Source organism: Carassius auratus, linkage group LG44F (assembly GCF_003368295.1).
Source record: "Carassius auratus strain Wakin linkage group LG44F, ASM336829v1, whole genome shotgun sequence".
In the NCBI taxonomy this organism is placed as follows: domain Eukaryota; kingdom Metazoa; phylum Chordata; class Actinopteri; order Cypriniformes; family Cyprinidae; genus Carassius; species Carassius auratus.
In genome coordinates this window covers 3,830,036-3,852,577 of record NC_039298.1, presented here as the reverse complement: position 1 = coordinate 3,852,577, position 22,542 = coordinate 3,830,036, and the positions used below count along the sequence as shown (strand labels likewise).

At 39.5% G+C, this 22,542-nt stretch overlaps 1 protein-coding gene across 1 annotated transcript; it reads left to right on the top strand.

Moving 5' to 3' along the window:
• The first annotated feature begins 1,144 nt into the window (after nucleotides 1-1,144).
• Nucleotides 1,145-3,704, top strand: LOC113068208 (uncharacterized). Its single transcript, XM_026240871.1, has 2 exons — nucleotides 1,145-1,662; nucleotides 2,526-3,704. The coding sequence occupies exons 1-2, from the start codon at nucleotides 1,311-1,313 to the stop codon at nucleotides 3,620-3,622; spliced, it is 1,449 nt and encodes a 482-aa protein (XP_026096656.1). The 5' UTR covers nucleotides 1,145-1,310; the 3' UTR covers nucleotides 3,623-3,704.
• The last annotated feature ends 18,838 nt before the right edge of the window (nucleotides 3,705-22,542 follow it).

Below are 22,542 nucleotides of genomic sequence, written 5' to 3'. Positions count from 1 at the left end.
GGAACAAAAGAGTCAGGAGTGGCTCACATATCTAGGCCATTGAACCTGATAAATGTGAGGGGCGTGGACCATCCCGCTGCATTGCAGGTGTCCTGCATGGACATACCTGCCAAGAAGGCCTTGAAGGCCACCATCTCTCGGGACGAGTGAGCCTTGATCCCAAAGAGAGGGGTGATCAGTGGACTCGAGGTTATGGAATAGCATCCTGATCCACCACTTAGCATAAGCTTCTCTAGCTGGAAGCCTCGGCCTCGATGCACAGTGGAGGAAACATCTAAGAAGAGGGTGTCTTCCTACTGACAGCCACCTAGAGGGCCTACACGAGGTGACTCATTCAGACTCATTCAGCCCCATTGGAGCTGAATGAGTCAGAGAGAGAACCAGAGAGGACCATGTGATATCATCTGGGTCACTTACTTCAACTGCACTTAAACCTGACCAAAGATTCTCCAAGTCTGCTATTCCCTGAACCTCGGCCCATGCCTCGACAGGATGTCCACCGCCACATATATAAGAGAACGCTGCTGTGTTGTTGGTGCGCACCAACACAGAGCAATATCTTAGGCCTGGGAGGAAGTTTTTCAAAGCTAGAAACATGGGCAGCATCTCCAGTCAACTCACGCACCATGTGAGATATAAAAAGTAACCACATTGGACCCAGCTGCCATCAGACCCAGCAGTCTGGAGCTCCTTGACAGTGAGTGAGCGGCCTTCTCCCACTATCCCACTATGTGGTAAGGATCGACTTGATCCGAGCAGGAGACATACATGCCTTCATCACCACATTTACAGGGATGAAACGTGAAACTATGAAACACACAATTACAACAGTATATGATTTGTATGTGATTTTCATGAGATTCTGCCTATTTAAAAACAATACAGTGTGTTTGCATGAGAAATGCTAAGCAGGTGTAGCGATTAGCTTGATATAAAAGGCTACACATAACATATTTTTCCAACATGAGATGACAAGTGTGTCAAGTAAATGAGTGTAATCTCTATGAATGAAATAAGTGCAAATAAAATAGCAATGTTACAATTGTCATTTCCCATGAATTTACTGTAAATTACTTAAATCAATTTACATGTTTTAATTAGAAAATATTTAAATATTTATTTATCGGATCAAGAAAGGAGGGACTCGAACTATCATCGCCCAAAGCACAACCACACTACAACTCAAAGCACTGCCTATAGACCTTTTTCTTCGCTTGTCCATGGAGGGCGCCATAGCGGCGAGTGACTTCCTGTGGGATGCTTCGAACTTCCGTTAATCCGTTTACCAACTGTCAAGTTACGTTAGTGTAATGGCGAATCGCGGAGGCTCTGGGAAATTTTGTGCTGCTAAAGGCTGTCACAACAGCTATAGGAAGCTCAAAAATTTTCTTGATCAAGAGTGTTATGATCACAAGCCAACAATAAGAGCAGAATGTAAATGCCCAAGACCATTTAAATTGCACAAGATGCCATCCGACGACGACGGTAAAAGACATTGGCTCGCAGCACTTAATTTGAAATGCCCGCCTCGTAACGTCCATGTATGCTCATTCCACTTTGTGGACAGACAACCAACGACAGAAAATCCATATCCTGAACTTTGGCTTGGATATGATCGTCCATTAAGTAAGAAGAGAAGACGACGAACGTGGCCGGACGAAGGTGAGAATATTTACGTTATTTACACGGCTAACGTGCTATTAGGTCTGCACAATTAATGGAAAAGATGCAGCTTATGATACAATCATTTTAGTATGTAAGAAGACCAAGTTCTCATGATGTGTATTTAAACATTTTTAAGAGACCAGCGTTTCATTCAGCATTTAAGTGTATTCAATATTTAATATCTATTCAGCATTAATGTATGTGTTATGAAAACTAAATTTTGTTGCAGTAGTTTCAGTGTTATCAAATATGATAATCACAAAATGAGCACTGGTTTATAAAACATATTTATAGAATCGGCTCATTAATTGAATTATTCTGACTCATGTATATATTTGATTATTTTACCAGCTGTAAATGTATAGGACCTTAAGGCTTGGTTTTACAGACAGGGCTTAAACTAAGCCAGGATTGGGCCATAGTTCAATCAGGACTTTAAAGTTTTTTTATTTTATTTTATTTTTTATAAACGCGCCTTAGAAATTACATTACTGGTAAGCATCTTGAGACAAAACAAAGGCACTGATATCAGTGTTTCAGTGTCAGTTTCTTTCAGTGTAGAGTTCACCATATTGCAGCTCAAAATCACAACATTTAACAAAATAATACCTAAAAGTAGTTGTTCATAAACTCATTTTGGTTTACAAAATTTGGAAAGTCAGCATTTTGTCTTTCATACAATGCCAATTAAAAGTGTGTTAGTGCTAAACCAAAATTCTTCATTTTATATCCTAAAATTAATTAGTTAATACATTTTTTGTAATTAACCATTTTCTAAAAATAGAAACTCACCCTGTACCATATAATAACCCATATGATTTTAGATGCTTCACTGTATAATGCCTTTTCTGTATTTACAGGAGCTGGTGTTAACCCAGAGCAGCATGGAATGGATGAAATGAAACCTGTAGAAGAGAGTCTTGCATCTGTCCCCAGTCCCAAGCAAACAGATGTTGATGACAGCAGCTGTACATCAAAAACCTTTACCTCTGTTGGAACACAGTGGGAAGACCACATCTTCGAGGAGCATTGTTATATTAAGAGACAACACAGTATAACTTATGTAAACCAGTCAACGCAGTGCGATACATTCAAGCCTCTAACTCTGATGAATGACTATGACTCAAATCTCTACACTGGGCTCCCTCTCCACACATTTCATACCCTTGTAGCTGTTCTTCGTCCCCATGAGAATCTGGCTTACCAGACTGAAATTGAACAGCAAATCTTGCTCACACTAATGAAGCTGAAATTAAACCTGTTGATAGAAGATCTTGCCATTCGATTCTGTATATCAGTGAGTCAAGTGAGCAGGATAATTTCTTTTTGGATTGACACCATGGCTGCAGTCTTGAAGGAACTGATACCATGGCTCCCCAAAGAAACAATCAGGGCCACAACACCAGAGGCATACAAGCAACATTACCCTAATGTTACCTGTATCTTAGACTGCAGTGAAAGTGAAGTCCAAAGACCAGGGAACCTAGACTCAAGGTCTGAATCATACAGCCACTACTATGCTTGCAACACCATCAAGTATTTAGTGGCTATTGCACCATGTGGTCTAGTAATGTTTATATCTGCAGCATATGGGGGACGCTGTAGTGACAAATTCATCACGTGTGATTCTGGCATTCTCGAATACCTCCATCCAGGAGATGAAGTGATGGTGGACAGGGGTTTTTTGATTAGAGACTTGTTGTTTGAAAGAAAAGTCAATATGATAATTCCTCACTTTGCCAACAAAATGCAGCTAACAGAAGAAAAAGTCACATGTAGCCGCAGGATTGCAAATGTAAGGATACATGTTGAACGTGCAATTAGGAGACTGAAAGTATACAAGGTGTTATCACAAACCTTGCCTATCACCCTTATGCCAAAGATAGATAAAATTCTGCGTATATGTGCAGCTTTAGTGAATTTGCGTGGTGATCTGATCCGTGAAGCAGATAAATAAGTTATTTTAAAATGAAATGTTGTCTTCATTAACTCTCCCTCATGATTTATTTTGGAGAATGTTGGTTACCAGACAGTTGATAGTAATCAGACTTCCATAGTCAATGGTTACCATCAACTGTCCGGTTACCAACATTCTCCAAAATAAATCAATGTTCATCAGAAGAAAAAAAAAACTATACAAGTTTGGACTGACATGACGGTGAGAAAATAATGACAAGATTTTCATTTCTGGATTAACTTTTCATCTGATGCTCACACTGCTGCATTAGTCATGTACATATATGTATAAATGTGTTTAATAACAATACTTGACATTGGAACTTCTCAAAAATCCATCTCAGTGTGTATTCTGTTTCCTTGTGCTATGTACATATATACACTTTAATCTAATAAAAATAAATTACACACAAGACTTTCCAAGTGTAAACCCTGTAAACAAGAAAATATCAAATACATAAAAAAAAATTGAAACTTGCCTTGACACAATAAAAATAATTTCTCCTCCATGTCAGCATCTGTACAGTTTTTAAAACGGTTAATCTTTGTTCACCAGTAGGTTAAGCCTTTTTGACTATATGTAAGTATTTGTCATTCAGTTTGAGTCGTCCAGCAGTGAATTCATCCACTACTCTAGGAAGCATCACTGAGAAGTAAAAGCCTCTTAGTCGAGTAACCTGGTCTGTTAAATACTCTGCATCGTATGGTACATTTATCAGAATGTGTTCCTTTGGAGACCAGACAAACAGTTTTGCCATTCTCAGCCCTGTACAAAACATGCCTAATTGTATTTGCCTGTAGAAGCCCCTGACTCCGTTCTTCTGTAATTCAGGCTTGCCATCAACCAATTTGATGTCACTATTATTTATGGTGAAATGGTCTGCTAGAGAGGTGGTGTTGTTCTTGGGAACGGGACACTTTATTTCCAGTAGTTCCATACCATTTATTATGCCATCAGGGCTTGCAGACAGCCATGGTTCTGCCAGGCTGACCCTGATACCTGAGTGGGAGACCTGTAGACCTTTTTCTACCAGAAAGCTACAAGCTATTGCCTCTTTCTCATTTCCATACTTTGTAGCCGCATTACCCCGAAAGGTAGGAAAGAGATGCTCTCTCATGAATTTATCAGGATTTGTTGTTGCTCGCACTGGTACACTTTTAGCTGAACTAGCAGTGATCCTAGGCTGTCTTGCACTATGCCACACCTCTGACAAACTCTGATTTTGTGTTTGCATCTCCAATTCAGCTGCCTGGTCAAAGTTCAGTTCTATGTATTTGCTGTAAAATGCTTTACATTTACAGCAAGTCAAAGTCTCTCCATGTGGCTGGTGGACTTCTAAGCTCTCAGTGTCATCTCCTTGCACTGATACACTGGCAGTGTAGCATTTTTCCAAAAGACTGTTTTTTAATTCAAAAAGTGGTTTTGTGGCTGAAGAACTGACTCTCTCCCTGAAGTCTTGATGTGTGTCATAGCTTGGTGTAGATGGTAGCCTTTCTCCCTCCCTTGTTGAAGAGGCACCATGTACATCCTCAGCTTTGTGACGTCTAAAGGTCATCTGACTGATTCTTTTCTGTTCAAGGTTTCTTCTGGTTCCTGCATTCCACCTACACTGCTCATCAGTGCAAGATAGCCCTGTCATACCACTGACCACTGCATTTTGCACCTTTCAAAAACCAGAACATATTGTTTACTTTATTATTAACAATACATTACCATAAGCACTTTTTTTAGAGCTAAACAATTTAGTTATAACTGAAATGTATAACTGGTTAAATATTGCTCTAAAAATAAGTCTTTACATTTTATCACGCAGTCAGTCCTTGTAGTGGACAGGTGTTTTGCCATATTATTACCCCCTAGTATTGTTAGGTTTGCGTTTAGCTACATTAGAAGTTTTGCTGTATTTATAAATACCCACCTTCCACAACACAGCAGCAGCATGACTACAAGACCTGCCAGGACCAGCTACACAGGAGCATCCAGCTGTTTCCACTACTCCGTTATTTTGTAACATAACCCACGCGATGTGATTTGGTTTATTAATAGCCTGACTCGGCTCTACCTCCGCTTTCAGTAATGTGAACTGCTGATGTTTATGGCAAAGAATTCGTCCAATTTTGTTACTGTGTAGATAACTGTATGCTTTGGTACTTTTATAATTTCTAAGTTCCTCGCCATCCACGCCCTCAGACAAAACAAGATAATTGAATATGTCAACATATGTGACTGCTGGCCATTGTTTCATATCATCAAACCAGGAGGTGGCGCTGGTCAACTTTGTAGGATGTGGAACAGACAAAGTTACATTGTTTACGGTTTTTGTTAAATAGCCTTGGCCATGCTGCCACCGCGAACTAATGTTACCGTTGCTTGTTGACATTATGGACGTTAAAAGTAAGTAAAACCGATTACAACTGTGGTTTCAGAGCGGTCCAAAAACGCTGTAAACGGCTAATTAAACGCATCTAGTTGCGAACCGGAAGTTCGAAGCATCCTACATACGCGTACGCGCAAAGCATAATGGGTAATTTCGCGTTCCATGAAAAAGGTCTATACAAGGATATCAGCTGAGACCGTTAGAATATATTTAAATATATATTTATATATATATATATATATATATATATATGTGTGTGTGTGTGTGTCTGTGTGTGTGTGTGTGTGTGCGTGCGTGTGTGTGTGTGTGTGTGTTAAACAATGCATATTTGTTCAGTAATAACTGAAAAATGACATAACAAGTAACTTAAGCTCCACCCACATTTCGCATGACAGCAGATAATTTCAGCATTTAGAAATTATTTGACCTATTTGTAATTTCCGATACACAGAAGGAATTATAATCTGTGACAGTGATCATTGTGTTCAATATCTCCTTTGGCCTAATCTTTTCATCGTTCAGACAGTTCATTGTATTTGTTAATGGCGTGTAAATCAATGTAGAAGAATATGAGAATGAATTATCCCTCCTTGTATGACATTTATGGGACTTTTATGGCTAATTACTTGGAACAAAACCTGAGATCCACTCTCTTCCCCACATGTCTCTATGCTACAGGAATGCCTCAAAGAGGGCAAATTAAATAGATGAAGCGATAGCAGACAGTGCACATCAAATGAGATTAGATGTTATGGGACGATGAAAGTGCACAAACAGCTTTATAAAGTATTGTGTATCTCAGCAGTTCCCCCAGATAAGGTCACTAGGAAACACACAATGCAACTATATCTTACCACAACATTAGTTTCATTGCTACACAATTCAAAGTGCTAATGACAGTCATGATGAGTTTGGGCTGGAAGACTCAGATGGTGTTCAGAGCAGCTGAGGCTGTCTGGGAGAATTGAGTTTTCTCATGGCAATGGTCAGAGGCTTGCAGCAGAACCCAGTTTTATCAGTATTATATCACAGCAGAAAAGTCCATTGTGGTGATCCAGTGACTCTGGGAGCTGATCCTGACAACAGTGGCTGGCAAATAGAGCTGTCACTGTTCCCTGATTGATTATTTCTTCCTTCAGCAGAAACATCATACTTAAACAATTTCACCCCAAAATTTGGAGAAAGAAAACTATATTCTGCCCCCATATGAACATATGAAGGCTAAATGAAGGCCAGTGCTATGAATACTATAACTCCTCGACATTACAGTAATGTGAATGAGATAAGAACTCAAGAAATGTCTTGTAATGCAAAAAAGGTCCTAAAATTGGCTTCCTTTTTTTTTTTTTTTTTATATACGTTTTGTGAGATTCACCCATTTGTGAAAAAACAATTCAGATTAATTGCATAATTTTGTCAATTTTCAGACAATATAACAAAAGTGGATTTTCTAGACAGTGTAATGAGTTCGTAAATATAAAATGTATATTGTATACTGAACAAAATTATAATTGCAACACTTTTGTTTTTGTCCCCATTTTTCATGAGCTGAACTCAAAGATGTAAGACTTTTTCTATGTACACAAAAGGCCTATTTCTCTCAAATATTGTTCACTAATCTGCCTAAATCTGTGTTCTCTTTTGCCGAGATAACCCATCCACCTCACAGGTGTGGCATATCAAGATGCTGATTAGACAGCATGATTATTGCACAGGTGTGCCTTAGGCTGGCCATAATAAAAGACCACTCTAAGGCCGCGTCCACACGGAGACAGAGCTTACCCCAATCCGATCTTTTTTTTCCTCTTCTCAAGAAATATCCACGTCCACACGAAACCGCGAAATGATGTAGTATACATGCCAGACCAGTATGTGGCGCTGTAATTCTGCCACAGAGATACACTAAAAACAGAGAAGAAGACTTGGACTATGCTCATAAACCTTGCGCGTGGTACACAAACGACAATGGAACAATACATTTATTAATCAGTGTTAATGTTAGTTAATAAAAAGACAATCGTTCAGTGTTTTTTCATGTTTTTGTTGCTGTTACGTGACGTAGAGGTGTCTGACTAGGGGGGGAGACATGGGCTGATGACATCATCATTGCAGAAAATATACGGATTAGCCGTCCAGACGAAAACGCAAAGACGGCGTTTTCAAATTTATCCACTCTGGGACCCGGTTTCAAAAAATAGCCGTTTCACCTTACGAAAAGGCGGATCAGTGTGGACGAAACGCCTATCCGATAAAAAAATTGTGCGTATTCACAGAAACGCGTCTCCGTGTGGACGGTGCCTAAAATGTGCAGTTTTATCACACAGCACAAAGCCACAGATGTTGCAAGTTTTGAGGGTGCGTGCAGTTGGCATGCTGACTGCAGGAATGTCCACCAGAGCTGTTGCCCGTGAACTTAATGTTCATTTCTCTACTATAATCTGTCTCCAAAGGTGTTTTAGAGAATTTGTCAGTACATTCAACCGGCCTCACAACCGCAGACCATTTGTAACCAAACAATTTCTGCACAAACTGTCAGAAACTGTCTCAGGGAAGCTCATCTGCATGCTGGTCATCCTCATTGGGGTCTCGACCTGACTGCAGTTCGTCGTCGTAACTGATTTGAGTGAGTAAATGCTCACATTCGATGGCATCTGGCACCTTGGAGAGGTGTTCTCTTCACGGATGAATCTATCTATGATATATCTATCTATCTATCTATCTATCTATCTATCTATATCTATCTATCTATCAGCTTCCTTTTTTCACAGAGTATTTGTGAAAATAATCATTCCTTTTCACTATAATCACTTTAGAAAGTCAATGATGTACTTTTCCAACATCATCATCATGTTGTAGGGCAAATGAATGGAATCATTCAGCCTGTATTAACAATCTATTGCTATTAAAACTTTCTTATAATTAAAATAAAAGCCTGTTTATAAAATGTTATAGTTCCAGCATTGATCTGCCATGTGATGGATGCCTATCAATATCATTCTTTCTTGCTCTGCAGCTCTCTGTTTTATGACAGCTCAAAAGGTGATCTTCCCCTAGAAGACTGCTGTTCTCACATGGCTACCACAAACAGTCAAGGCCTATTTATGACCCATCATGCCTCATCAATCAACCATGAGGAAAACTGTCCACTAGGCCACTGGAACTCCTCATTGTATTTGGCCTTGTGTGAAAGCAAATTTTATGTTTTGCCACCCCATGGGTAGAAAAGACCACAGCAGCACAACCATACTGCACAAGCTGTCACTCAGCATCTGCCTGTGAAGAACTGGTCAATGCACTGGAGGATACACACTGTCCGCATGATTTATCAAGAATGCACTTGGTGCAAACTGAACCTCCTTGTTCTCATTGATTTGCATGAATGTGGGTCTCAGCTGCTTTTGATAAAATTCTTACATTGAACTTCAAATAGCACCCCATCAAAGTATGGAAGCTGTTCATCGTAAAAATAAATAAATAAATATGAATACAGCCTGTGTTGTGGATGACTAATTGTGCCACAAAAAGGCATAGTTCACTTAAAAATGAAATTATGTTTGGCTTCTGCTTTTATTTACATCTAAACAATTATTAGCACACTTTTTTTACAACACAATTTTACAATGAATTTATTACCTTTTTGTTTACCATGACTTTCAACAGAGAGACAAAAACCTCTCAGGTTTCATTAAGCATTTCTTAATTTGTTCAATTGAATAATTTAAGACAAACTAAATAAAACAACTATTTTTGTGCCTGGCTGTTCTGGTCGTCAGTGCTCTGTTGAAGCCGACCTGAAGGCAACAGTTTGAAGAGAGAGTGGGCTTGGTGTTATGGATCCAAGGTGATTTTTTTAGCCCTTTTCCTCACTCTGGAGATGTAAAGATCTTGGTGGTTGGGCAGAGGGGCACCAGTAATCCTTTCAGCAGTCCTGACTCTCCGTTGTAGTCTCTTGATGTCTAATTTTGTAGCTGAACCAAACCAGACAGTTATGGATGAACACGGACAAACTCGATGGCAGAGTAGAACTGTTTCAGCAGCTCCTGTGGCAGGTTGAATTTCCTCAGCTGGCGAAGGAAGTACAACCTCTGCTGGGCCTTTCTTGCAATGGTGTGAATGTGAATGTCCCAATTTGGGTCCTGGGATATAGTGGTGCCCAGGAACCTGAATGACTGTCTGTCACAGTGCTGTCTATGATGGTGAGTGGGGGGAGTGCAAGGTCTCACGGCTGCAGGAACAGCAGTAAGGCTTTCCTCTGTATATACATATCCTTACTGTCACGCTGTCTGGTCTCTGTTTCCCTGAGTCTCCACTAGTGGTGTTACTTGCCCATTGGGACCTCACTGTAGGCACTACAATTCCCACAAAGCCTTGTCCCTTCACAGTAATTGCACTCAGGTGTCTTCACTTGATAGTCATTAACCTGCCTACTGTATATTAACCGGTCTTTTCTGTTTGTCTTCATGGAGTCCTTTCTTTCCGTCACCCAGTTTCCTCGCCTTCCGAGTTCCTCGTCTTCCGAGTTCCTGTTCCCGGTCCTGTTCCTTCCCTGTTTGTTTATTTTTTGGATGGATTTATGGTTTTGACCCCGGCTTTTTGATTTATGATTTGGATTACCTACTGCGATTGGATCTCTTGTCTCCTGTGTTTCCCTGGGTCTCCGATCGTAACTCTTACAAGCCAATTTTGTTTTCTGTTTTATTTGTGTCACCTTCAAAAAATTTATTTTTACTGTCCCAACCAAATGTTAGAAAATAAAATACGCCCCTGCATAGTGTTGGGAAACATAATAATAATAATAATAATAATAATAATAATAATAATAATAATAATAAACACATTACTACATTCGTTTTTATCTCCTTTAGCCAATATATATATATATATATATATATATATATATATATATATATATATATATATATATATATATATATATATATATATTAGATAATGCTCTATAATATGACAAAACATTGTGATGTAAGATGAAACAAATGAATATTATCATATAATATTTCTGTCAAGTCACCCACCTCTTACTGCCACCTTTCCATATGACATTTTTTTGCTCAAGTCAATTACTGAATTGTCAGTGATGGTTGGCTTGAGACCAGTGGCGGATACAGAACATCATTAATAGGTGGGCCTGTTGAAAATACAGAGGGGCCTCTGGTTTTTTAATCTTATAAACCTGATTCCTGGGCTCCATATTATAGAGCTTTCACACTGCGCGCGGATGGGGTCCAGCGATCCGTTCCATGTGCGGTGCAGTGCAGAGATCATTCCCGCACAGTCTATTTTTGATGTGCTGCACGCGCTAAATTAAAGTGACGGTGACAGTGCATCGTTCGTGGTCAAAATGAACACAGATTGACATGAAAATATAATAATCTCACCATAAATGTGCTTAATTAATTAAATGTAGTAATCTCACCATAAATGCATTTAATTTAATTATACACTTTTACACAGTCATCTTTTTTTACTTTAGGACCGGGGTAAAGCAAGGATAAATAAAATTTACTTCAACAAGGCGACATAATGAACAACTCTCGTCTCATTCAAGGTGGAGGTGAAAAAATTTCTTTGTGACATGCAATATTTATTGTATTAAAACTTAAATACAAAAGAAAAGGCATGATAGTCGGCTGTTTTTGTCAATTTTAAGTTTTAATTTGAAATGTTTGCGATTTTAATATAAGTATACTATTGTAGCTATTTATAAAAGTATACTTTTGTAGCTGTTTTTCGTAGCTACTGTACTTAAATGCCCTCAGGAAACTATTAAAATGAAATTATTTATTAATTTGTTATTATTAAAATAAAAAAAAAAATAATAATAATTTTTATTAATCTGATTGGGTGAGCCACCAGTCAATCTGGGTGGGCACGTGCCCACCCAGGCCCACCCATAAATCCACGCCTGCTTGAGACTTCTGTATTCTCAAGTGTCTCAGTGGTAAAAAGTCATCCATAGTGAGATGGAGGAAATACTACTAAGGGTATTTAGACTGATGACTGTCAGCTGGTCTAAATGAAAAGGGCATTAGAAATAATGAGCACCATGCAGGCGTATGACACTGCAGGCCTTTGTTTGGTGAAGTTCAATGACAACTGTTATTGGTCACTTGCCGTGGTGCAGAAACCTGGCAGTGTGTGTTCTGTGCCCACTCAACACACTAGGCCAGACATGGTAAATATCTCTCTGCCCTCTGCAACACAGTTCATTTGCACTTCTGTATAAAACGTTTGGCATCAAACCTGATTTTTAGCGAATTTGGTGTTTGAGTAAATTACATCATTTTTTTATCTTTGAATGAAGACAAGGTGCAGTAGAATAGTAAGTCAGAAGTGTGACATATCAGAGATAACCTAGACAATGTTTTTCACAATTGTTCATACTGAGATATGTGTGAGATTTCTGACCCTCTGTTTGAGAGGCATGTCCATTCATCTGATTTACCACACTTCAGTTGAGACAGCAATACTAGTGGCATAGTAAAGGACAGGTGACTGCAATCTGAAATCTGCAATAACATTGATAATACAAACTATTGTTGTAACATGGAGTCAGATGTGTTCGGATCCATATGCAGTAGTTTATTAGAGAGAATGGTCAGATAGGCAGAATTCAGATAACACCGCCAGGGAATATCCAGAATCAGTATCAGTACCTGGCAGAGGTCAGGGCAAGTGGCAGAGAATCACAGGTGGTAACACAATCCAAGATCAAACATGGAAGGAACACTAGGGAAATGTCAGAGAGAACTAAACAAGCGTTCATGGGCACTCCAGTTGATGATCCTGACATAGCGTCTGAACCCCCCAGGAGTGGCTTCCAGACTCTATAAACAATCTAGGAGGGAGTGGCTGGGGACCAGGGCAGAGCCAGCAGAGCAGGAAGCCAGTGTGGAGTAGGCGGAACTGGAACCGTTCCTGGGCTTAACCCTCTGAGGTCTAAGGGTATTGTGAGTCTCCAGCTGTGTAAAGTGGGTCTCTGGCTGCGCAAAGTGAGTAGCCTGTTGCGGAAAGTAAGTCTCCGGTTGCGCAAATTGAGTCACGTGAGGAAAGTGAGTCTTTCGCTGCGTGAGTCTTTCACCAAGGAAAGTAAGTCATTCTCTGCGTGAGGAAAGTGAGTAGTTTGCTGCGTGAGGTGAGTGTGTATATGATGCACCGCTGGCCTATCAGTGGCTACTGGCAATTGTATGGTGAATTCTCGCAACAAGTCGGTAGCCTTATTTTTGTACCGGACTGCACGCCATACAGCGGTGACATCTTGTGCAGTGATGCTGAGTTGGCGGCCATCTTGTGCAGTGGCCCTGGGCTGGCAGCCATCTTGTGAAGTGGCTCTGGCAGCTTTGACAGGATGAGCCTCAGGAGCAGAAGCATTTTGTGAACAGAATCCGGGCTGGCAGCCATTTTGTGGAGAGACTTTGGGGATTTTAAAGTCCTCAGAGAACCACATAACAAGAGAACATGGTCCATAAAGTATCTTAAAGTACAGGTAAATTCCCCTCCAGGTAACACTGGTTTAAACAAACTCCTCAACAGATAGGCCTCCTTGAAGAAGACATAATAGCTGGTCTACTGGGTCGATGGTTGTGCTGGGTAGGTGAAACGCTGACATAGGGGTGGGAACAGCTATCTCGGTAACTAGAGGATACCGGGCTGCTGGATCCTGATACGGCGAAGTCTTCTGTAACATGGAGTCGGAGACGGTCAGATCCATATGCAGTAGTTTATTCAAGAGAATGGTCAGACAGGCAGAATTCAGGTAACAGTGTCAGGTGTGTCAAGGGATATCCAGAATCAATAACAATAACAAACAGAGGTTGGGGCAGGCAGCAGAGAATCACAGTTGGTATAAACAATCCAAGATCAAACACGGAAGGAACACTAGGGAAACCGCTCGGAAATGTCACTTAGAGCTAAACAAGTCTTCACAAACAGTTGGTGCGAGTGTGCTGCTTATATGTGTGTGTGTGTGTGTGTGTGTGTGTGTGTGTGTGTGTGTGTATTAGCTGCAGGTATGTATGTGTGCAATCAGTGCCAGGTATGAGGCAGGATGGGAATTGGAGTTCGGAATGGAATTACAAGATGCCAGAATGCCCTCTATAGGAGTTCATGGGCACTCCAGCTGATGACAATTGTATGTTAAACATCACTGAACATAGTATGTATTATACATTTAGGGTTAATTATTATTTAGTTCAAATAAATAATCTAGATAGCAAATCCAAAACTAAATATAAAAATATAGCTGTGAGCAGCAATTATTGGGGTTCAAGCAATTGGATGCTTTTATGGTCTAGGCCGGCCCAAAATATAGGGTTGACATCATAACACATTCAGGATGGCGAATACTCTTATTTATTTCATTTGGATTAAAGGTCTTATGTTTATTGGGTTTGGTATAAATATCTTGTTTTGTTCAAAAGTTATAACCATTTTCAGAAAAGTTGGACAAAATTTCTCCAAGGAGGTGATTAAATCTGGCATGTGCTTTTCGTTCGACCTGAGCCAAGGACTTCCTTGATATAAGACACTTGAATCTATGACGAGTGGTTTAGGAGTGATGTGCGATTTTCTACGTTTTATCACTGAAGCACCTCCGTCAGGCTGATTGGGGCAAACCTTGTCACCAAGGGTGGGTACTATCATACATCAAAGTTTAAGGTTTCTATGTCTTAAGGTTTAGTCCACCTGATCACTTTTAAGCCAGAATAATGATCTTTAAAAATCCTAACACTTGCAATAGTGTTTCAGTGGTACATGCTTAAACCCCAAATAAAATGTACAATTCCTGCACTATTAGAAGCACCACGCAGAGGTCATAAAACTACTTGAAATGTATTAGTTGTGATATAATATTTAATTTAATTTAATTTTAAGTTCAAACACATAAAAATGCAAAATGTAAGTCCCCTTCATGATCTTGTGCCTCTATTTCCATTCCATCTCCAGTTTTTCATAATTTGAGATCTCTCTACACTATTGGAGTTGTATTATTATTAGTATTATTATTATTTAAATTGTGCCCGTCTTAAAACTTAGAGCAATAATTTTAATTGCTTATATTGGTTTGCTGTATTGATTTTGGTGCTGCCTTCTTCTCAAGTCAATTTTGAGGGGTTTTAAGCGTCTTCATTTTAATAAATCCTGTAGAGAATTTTCTAGTTTTTGGTCGACCTATAAGCATAATTATGCCATAACTTCTGAAGGAACTTCTCTCCAAGCAACAAAGAAGTAATTATTACCCAAACAACACTTCCTCTCAGGATTTCCTAATTTGACCTTCCACACACTTGGATCTACTGTACATTGAATTATTGACTTCTTTTGAGAACTTCTGCAAATGTCCCTTGCAGTCTTTTTAACACAGACAAACTTACACATCATCTCCAGTGACAAAATCGGAAATCGAGGGTGCATGACGTCATTGGTATGTGACACAATGACACTATGGACAAAGACCGTGTGACTAGTTAAAATTGCTTACTTCTCTGGATTTAACCATTCATTGAATTATTTGGGATAATGAAGTACACAAGTGAGAAAAGTATATAACACTGTTGATACATATGCACTTTTATCTACTGGTGAAGTTAGGGAAAAGTAACAATAGGTGGGATGTTGTTTTCAAACTGAAACTGTATTGACCTTATAGCATCATTAATCAGACACCATTACCCAACTGACTATTAATAAGCAGCAAATTAGGAGTTTGTTTGGAGTGAAAACTCAGTTAATAGTGAATATGTGTTCCCTATTCTTAAATGTGTTACCAATGAAACCACTGAAACCACAAAACCAGTCTTAAGTCGCTGGGGTATTTTTTAGCAATAGGCAAAACAAACAAACAAACAAACAAACAAACAAACATTGTAGAAGTTTATTAAGATAATGTTCCATGGAAATATTTAATAAATATCTTACCGTAAATATATAAAAACTTAATTTTAATTAGTGATATGCATATTTTTTTTGACAACTTTAAAGGTGATTTTCTAAATATTTTACTTTTTTTTTTGTATCCTCAGATTCCAGATGTTCAAATAGTTGTATTTTGGCCAAATATTGTCCTAGGCTAGCAAACCATACATCAAAGGACAGCTTATTTATTCAGCCTTCAGATCTTTTGGGAAATTTACCCGTAATCATAAATAACAATCAGCATAACATAGTCACGTTTTGGATAAAACTGAACATGCTTGTAGCACCACTCACGTTTTTCTTTGAAAGCTTTACAAAACATGCAAGAAGTAATGTAATATTACAACATTTTGTAGAAATGCCACCATACTTTTTTTCAATGAGCCTGGTTAAAATGTATGCTGTGTCTGGCAGTCACTACGAGTTATGTTGTTATGACATTAGGGGTCCATGGAAAACGCCACAACCAAACACCGTCACAACCCTGTGGCACTGCAAACGTTGACAAGCCTAGCATGTCAAGACAAAAGCTTGGTCGTAATGTTCCCAAATCCCCAGCGCATAATTACTGTCATTGGTACTGCAGGGGAATGACGGTAAGTACATTGCAGCTGGAGAAGGCCATGCTGCTGATCAGTCAATAAAAGATTTTGGAAGGGCTTTCAACTTCCAGTAAAAAATTGCTTCAAATCTTCCCTATTTGTTTCTTCAGACTGGCAGAACGATAGGGAAGCAAGCCTTCAGGAAAAGGTCGCTACGGAGACCTCAGCTGTGTGCCAGTGTATCCATGCCCAGGGGGACTTGGAACAGGGAATAGTACAGCTGGGAGTTACTTATGGGAAGCAAACAGGTCAACCTGAGCTTCTCCGAATCGACTACAGATCAGCTGGAGCAACTGGGGATGGATTTACCATTCTCCGGGGTTGAGCTGTTGTGAGAGCACCTCGGCGGCACAGTTGAGCTCCCCCGGAAAGTGGATGGCACACAGCGACTTGAGCTGTGCCTGACTCCAGAGGAGGTAATGGTGGGCGAGTTGTGACATATGACGTGATCATTGACCACCCTGTCAGTTGATGTGCAAAACAGCTGCAGTGTTGTTCGTGCAGACCAACATGTGCTTGTCCAGCAGCAGCTGCCAAAACTGATTCAAGGCTAGAAGCACTGTCAACAAGTCCGAAAGAAAGAGGCGTCTCGGACTGCCACTGAAGTCTCGAGAATGCCACTGAATTGTCAGGTGGCCTGGCAAACTGTACTATCCTATTGAGCTATTGGGATGGGTTGGTCAGCGCAAGCCATGCTCTCAAACTCCATTCAGAGCTGCACCAAAGGGACAGTCAACTTGCCCGCATTGGTTCAGTGATGGAGAATTTGAGAGTCGGGTGTGATACGTTTGGCGCTGTTCTCCTACTTGGGGCTCTGCACACCGGCCTCGATGGTGTCTCAACATGAGGCGGAGCCGGTATGGAGGATGCAAAAGGGCCACAATTGTGACAATGATGTCAGGGCAAGATGTGTTGGATGGACTGCTTTTGTACTTTCAAGAACTGGTAGGCAAAGTCCTTGACAGTGTCGCTCAATAGGCCAGCCTGGGAGATGGGAGCATCAAGAAAGCATGCTTAGTCAACGTCTCTCATCTCAGCCATGTTGAGTGGACATTGCCTGCCTAAGGGACAGCGCTGCTGACAGCTTATAGGCCTGGTTGCTCTAGTCACCTACAGCTCTTGGTCCAATTCGGCAGCCCCATTTTTAGCACTGCATGTTTAGCACAAAATTTAGCACTCTGCATGTTCATAACTTGGAGTAACTAATTGGTATTGAGACATGCATCATTCTGTTCCTCACCATGAGTTCAGAAGTCCTTGAAAGTCATAAATGAGTGGTATGGACTACTTCTGTTTGATATTGCTGTTACTTTTCAGAGCTTTACTTTGGTAAAATGTTCAGGGAAACGTTTTTTTTTTTCTGCTAGACATACTACATTAAATCAATCAAATGGTACAAGTAAAGCAAATGCTGCATCTGAGGGAACATTTTTTTTTTTTTCATGCTTAACTACGGTCATTATGGTCCAAAAATGAATGGCAGAGACGGGACAGAATGCATTTCCCCTGCCTGTCAGAATGACCTCTTCTCAGTCACAACTAATGACACTTGATAGCTGCCATACATTTTCCCTAAACCCAAAAGTATCTATTGTATTTGATCTATTTAGACAAGTTCAGAGAAAGCCTGTGAGTGACTGGAAATATTTGTTCAAAGCTTTCATCATTCAAGGTCTTTCATAGTGAAGCTGAAGATCTGTTTTTGTATTGATTTGCTGGAACCAACATCTGCTGGCACTTTCAAGCTCCAGATCTCTTTTCCTTTCAGTTTCTCCATCCTCAGTGTTAAGTCATAATCAATTCATTCAGATAACAGACTATGGCCCTCTGTGATTTTCTGAGCATTAATAATATTACAAATGGCTTAATGGGTACATTAAATATGTTTTATTACAATTATTATTTTTCTCTAAGGGTAACCTTTTATAAGTTGAGGGAGTAAGCTCAAATACTTAATTTCCTCTTTAAGCACTTTGTCAGATTTTCCGTGAAATCCGTGAAATGGGCATCTCACAGTGACAGAAGTCTTGCCATTTAACTCAATGAAGGACTCTTATATCTAAAGTTTCTGTTCATTATCAAAGGACAATTCTACAAAATTTCACCCTGAATGACTCCAAACCTAAATTCCTGGCATAATGTTTGTTGTGCACCATGAAACCACGGAGGACAACACAATAGCAAGATCAGTCAGTCTTTCTCTCTCAGCACATTCAATTCAAATTGAAAACCTACAACTCAACTAAAATAGAATTTATTTTTGTGGCACTGTAGACGCAGTGATGCGGGACTCTGTAAGAGTATTTTTGTGATCTGTCTGCTTTGATAGAAGAATGCAGACTCATAAAACATCAACATTATCAAATTTGGTTCCAGAATTTCCAGTTCTAAATTAACAAAGCTCTTTTGGAGACAAACTCTAACAGTGTCATGTAAAAGCTGAGACTGTAGAATTACCTGATTTGGACTTACCACAATAATTTATAGCAAAGAATAGAAGTGGAAATATCAGATTGTTTGTATGGCTCCCCTGCATAGCTTTTTTCAGAATGTAATTGCGGGCAGAAAGATAGACTGGTTGGAGGCAGTTTGTCGGTGACTCTAGCTGTGTGACAGGCTCAGATGTGTAAAAAGCTCAGTTGAGTCTTTGTAATAATTTAGGTAAAGCTTCCCCTGTATGAAGGTGGATGATTAGTTGTCAGGGCTGTCTAAAGGCCAAGGATCGCTTTGAGTAATTCCATAATGCTGTGGGAATAATTAGCTTCTGCTTGACCTTTAAGCAAAACCTTGCAGTAGTGAATATTGAGGTATGACAGCCACACAAGTCCAACCAAGGTGCTTTGACTTACATTTTTATGTGGCTTTATGGAAATTAATGACAGGACAACCACCAGGCTTTCTGTGAGAACAGATAAAGCCTTTGCCGAACAAAGGTTTTCAGGTCTAACTAATTGTTTATTATTATTATTATTATTATTATTATTATTATTATTATTATTATTGTGCACACAGTTCTGAATTTGTTGCTTTAATTGCATCTTTATGTCAACATACTCGTCCCATGCCCGGAATACTGTATGTTGTGTGCTATTGTCATGGTCTTGTCATGATCCTGTCTCTATCTCTCTCTTTTTCTCTCTCTGTCTCCCCCTGCTGGTTTATCCCCTCCTGTCTCCCTCGCTCTTCGCTTCTGTGTCACAGCTGTCTTCACTTCTCATTAAGATAATTTCCCCTCCACCTGGTTCTCATCCTGCCTCGTTATTTGGGCTACTTCTACCCTCTCGTTCCCGTGTCTCTTTGTCAGATTGTTACTTCCGAATGAAGCCGTTGCCTTTGGCGTCTACGTTAGCAATTGGTCTTGTCCTGTCCTGTCTAGTCGGGGTGAAGTTAGTTTTCTGCTATCATTACCTGTACATCTCTGTGCTCACCCGTTGCACCCCACAGAACCTTACCTGCTGTTCTACGCCGCGACCGCCCCGCTCTGCGAGCTCCGATCCCCGGTTCTCCCCTGAGCCCGGTCAAGCCTCCACCTCGCCAGCCTTCTGGTCGTTCTAGCCACAGAGGTTTCCTGTGTTAGTTAAACCCAGCCTTCGGGTCTTCCTTGGTTCTCATCTTTTGTACTCCTTAGTTGGATATTCCTGTGGCTTTCCTTTGTTTAATTAAAGACTGTCATTTTGCCCTCGCATTTGAGTCCTCTCTCTTCAATACCCATCACAGCTATAGTGATATGGGTTTTTCTTTAGCTAATACTGCTAAAAAGACTGCAGGTGACCAATAGTTAGGGATGAGCAATATTTCAGATATATGTATTTGAAATTCAAAATAAGTTTTATTATGTATTTTAAATTATTGTAGAAAAAAGGTAATTAATTTTCTGTGTCAATATGTGAAGCTTTGTATTTGTGTATATTCAATTTATAGCATTTGATATATACTGTATTCAGTGGTACTTAAAAAGTATTTAGATGTTTAAACACTACTACTACGTCTTCTACTAATGTTTCACTTTAAAGTTGTCAAACACCTTGTCACGGTTGCAGAAGGAGAGGAAGATATATGGAATCAACTCCCAATTTTATTTTAGAACAAGAAGCTAATATACAAGAAACAACAGCAAGAATATTAAACAAGGAAAAACTGTGACAAATGTGACAAAATAAATAAATAAATAAATAAATAAATAAATAAATATAGCCAGAACAATATCAAAATAATGCTGGGAAAATAAAAGAACAGAAAACATCCAACACATTAGTGGAACATGATCATAGTTCATCAGACATATAAGGCGATATTCTGTGGTATTCTGTGGTATTATAACCCTTTGCTATAAACATTCTCAACACAGTGTTTTATTCTGTAATCAAACTGCCAAGCATGTGAAATATAGTGGGAACCATCTTAATTTACTTCCCTGCAGTATTGGACATCTTGGGAGTGAGAACAGGTTGGGATGGCAGGATCATTAGGAAAAATATGAAGAATGTATGGTTATTCCTATAGATCAGGAAAGAAAGGTACATACAGTGGATGAGGAGGAAAAGGGAGCACTTTATTTTACAGTCCTGTTCCTCATGTACATACTATGTACTTTTTATTGTAATTACAATAACTATGTAATAACTAGGTTCTAACCCTGAACCTACCCCTAAACCTAACCCTACCCCATGTAGTTACCTTGAATTACCAGAACTTTCCTAGATAAATACACTGTAAGTACACTATAAGTACTTGTAAGTACACGTACTGTAAAATAAAGTGCAACTAAAAGGTCCATATATACTCTTTGCAGTGTAATACAAAGGCTTTAAATGTTAGCGTGAACAATATGAGAAAACCTTTGTGTTCTCAGAGAGTTAAAGTGAGTTAAAGTAGGCATCATTGCTATTGTTTAAATTTACAGAAGTACCAATGCCATCAGTTTATTTCCTTAAACCGTAAACTTCTTCAGTATGTGCTACTGGAGTTTCATCTGTGAATCAGGAGTTCCGAATGAATGCATTTTGTCTAATTAATTAAACTTCAATTGATAGTATGTGCTCATTGAATTGGGACAGAAATGCATCCCAATTTGCATATCCATGTGCAACATACTAGGCCATTTTATATCATAAACAGTGAAGGAAGTGTGTTCAAACTGAATGTTTAGACAGAAGAAAAATATGAAGTTTAAATAACAGGATGATGTACTTCTTGAACTAAAAAAAAAGAAAAAAAAGAAAAAAAAAAAGAATGTAGAACACTTCATGCACTCAAGTGTTGCAGCTTTAATAGCGTGGTGGAAGGAGAGGGATATCAGATTCCAATGCTGGATGGCAAAATAAGCTTCTAAATCAGTAGTTTCCAACCATGTTCCTGAAACCCTGATTCACAAATAATTTTGCTCATTAGTAAAGACATAAAGACCTAAAGTGGTTGTGTCAGATAATGGAGCAAAATGTGAGGAGTGGTGCTCCAGGAACCACTGTACTTAAACACATAAACTACACAGGAAAGTACACAGTGCATAGTGTAGTGCTTATTTTAGGACACAGTTATAAAATTATTTGGGGGGGGGGAGGGGTTAAGATCATTAAAACTAGAAAGTGTATACTGCAGGGGTCTATAACCTTGTTCCTGGAAAGCTACCATGCGGCAGACTTCAGTTCCAACTCTGATAAAACACATTTGCCAGACGAAACCAGTAGTTCAATTCCAGGCTGCAGCAAAGTCAGATTGTGCAGAAGAATCATCTGTTTCCTGTGGTCTTGTCCTGGTGCTCCTCTGAGACAAGGTCTTTACAGGGGATCTGTATCTGTGGCTCTAGTAGTCCTGGTCTCCGCTGTCTTTCAGGGCAGTAGAGGTCCTTTCTAGGTGCTGATCCACCATCTGGTCTGGATACGTACTGGATCCGGGTGACTGCAGTGACCCTCTGATCTGGACACAGACTGGATCTGGTGGCCACGGTGACCTCGGAACAAGAGAGAAACAGACAAATATTATCGTAGATGCCATTCTTCTAATGATGT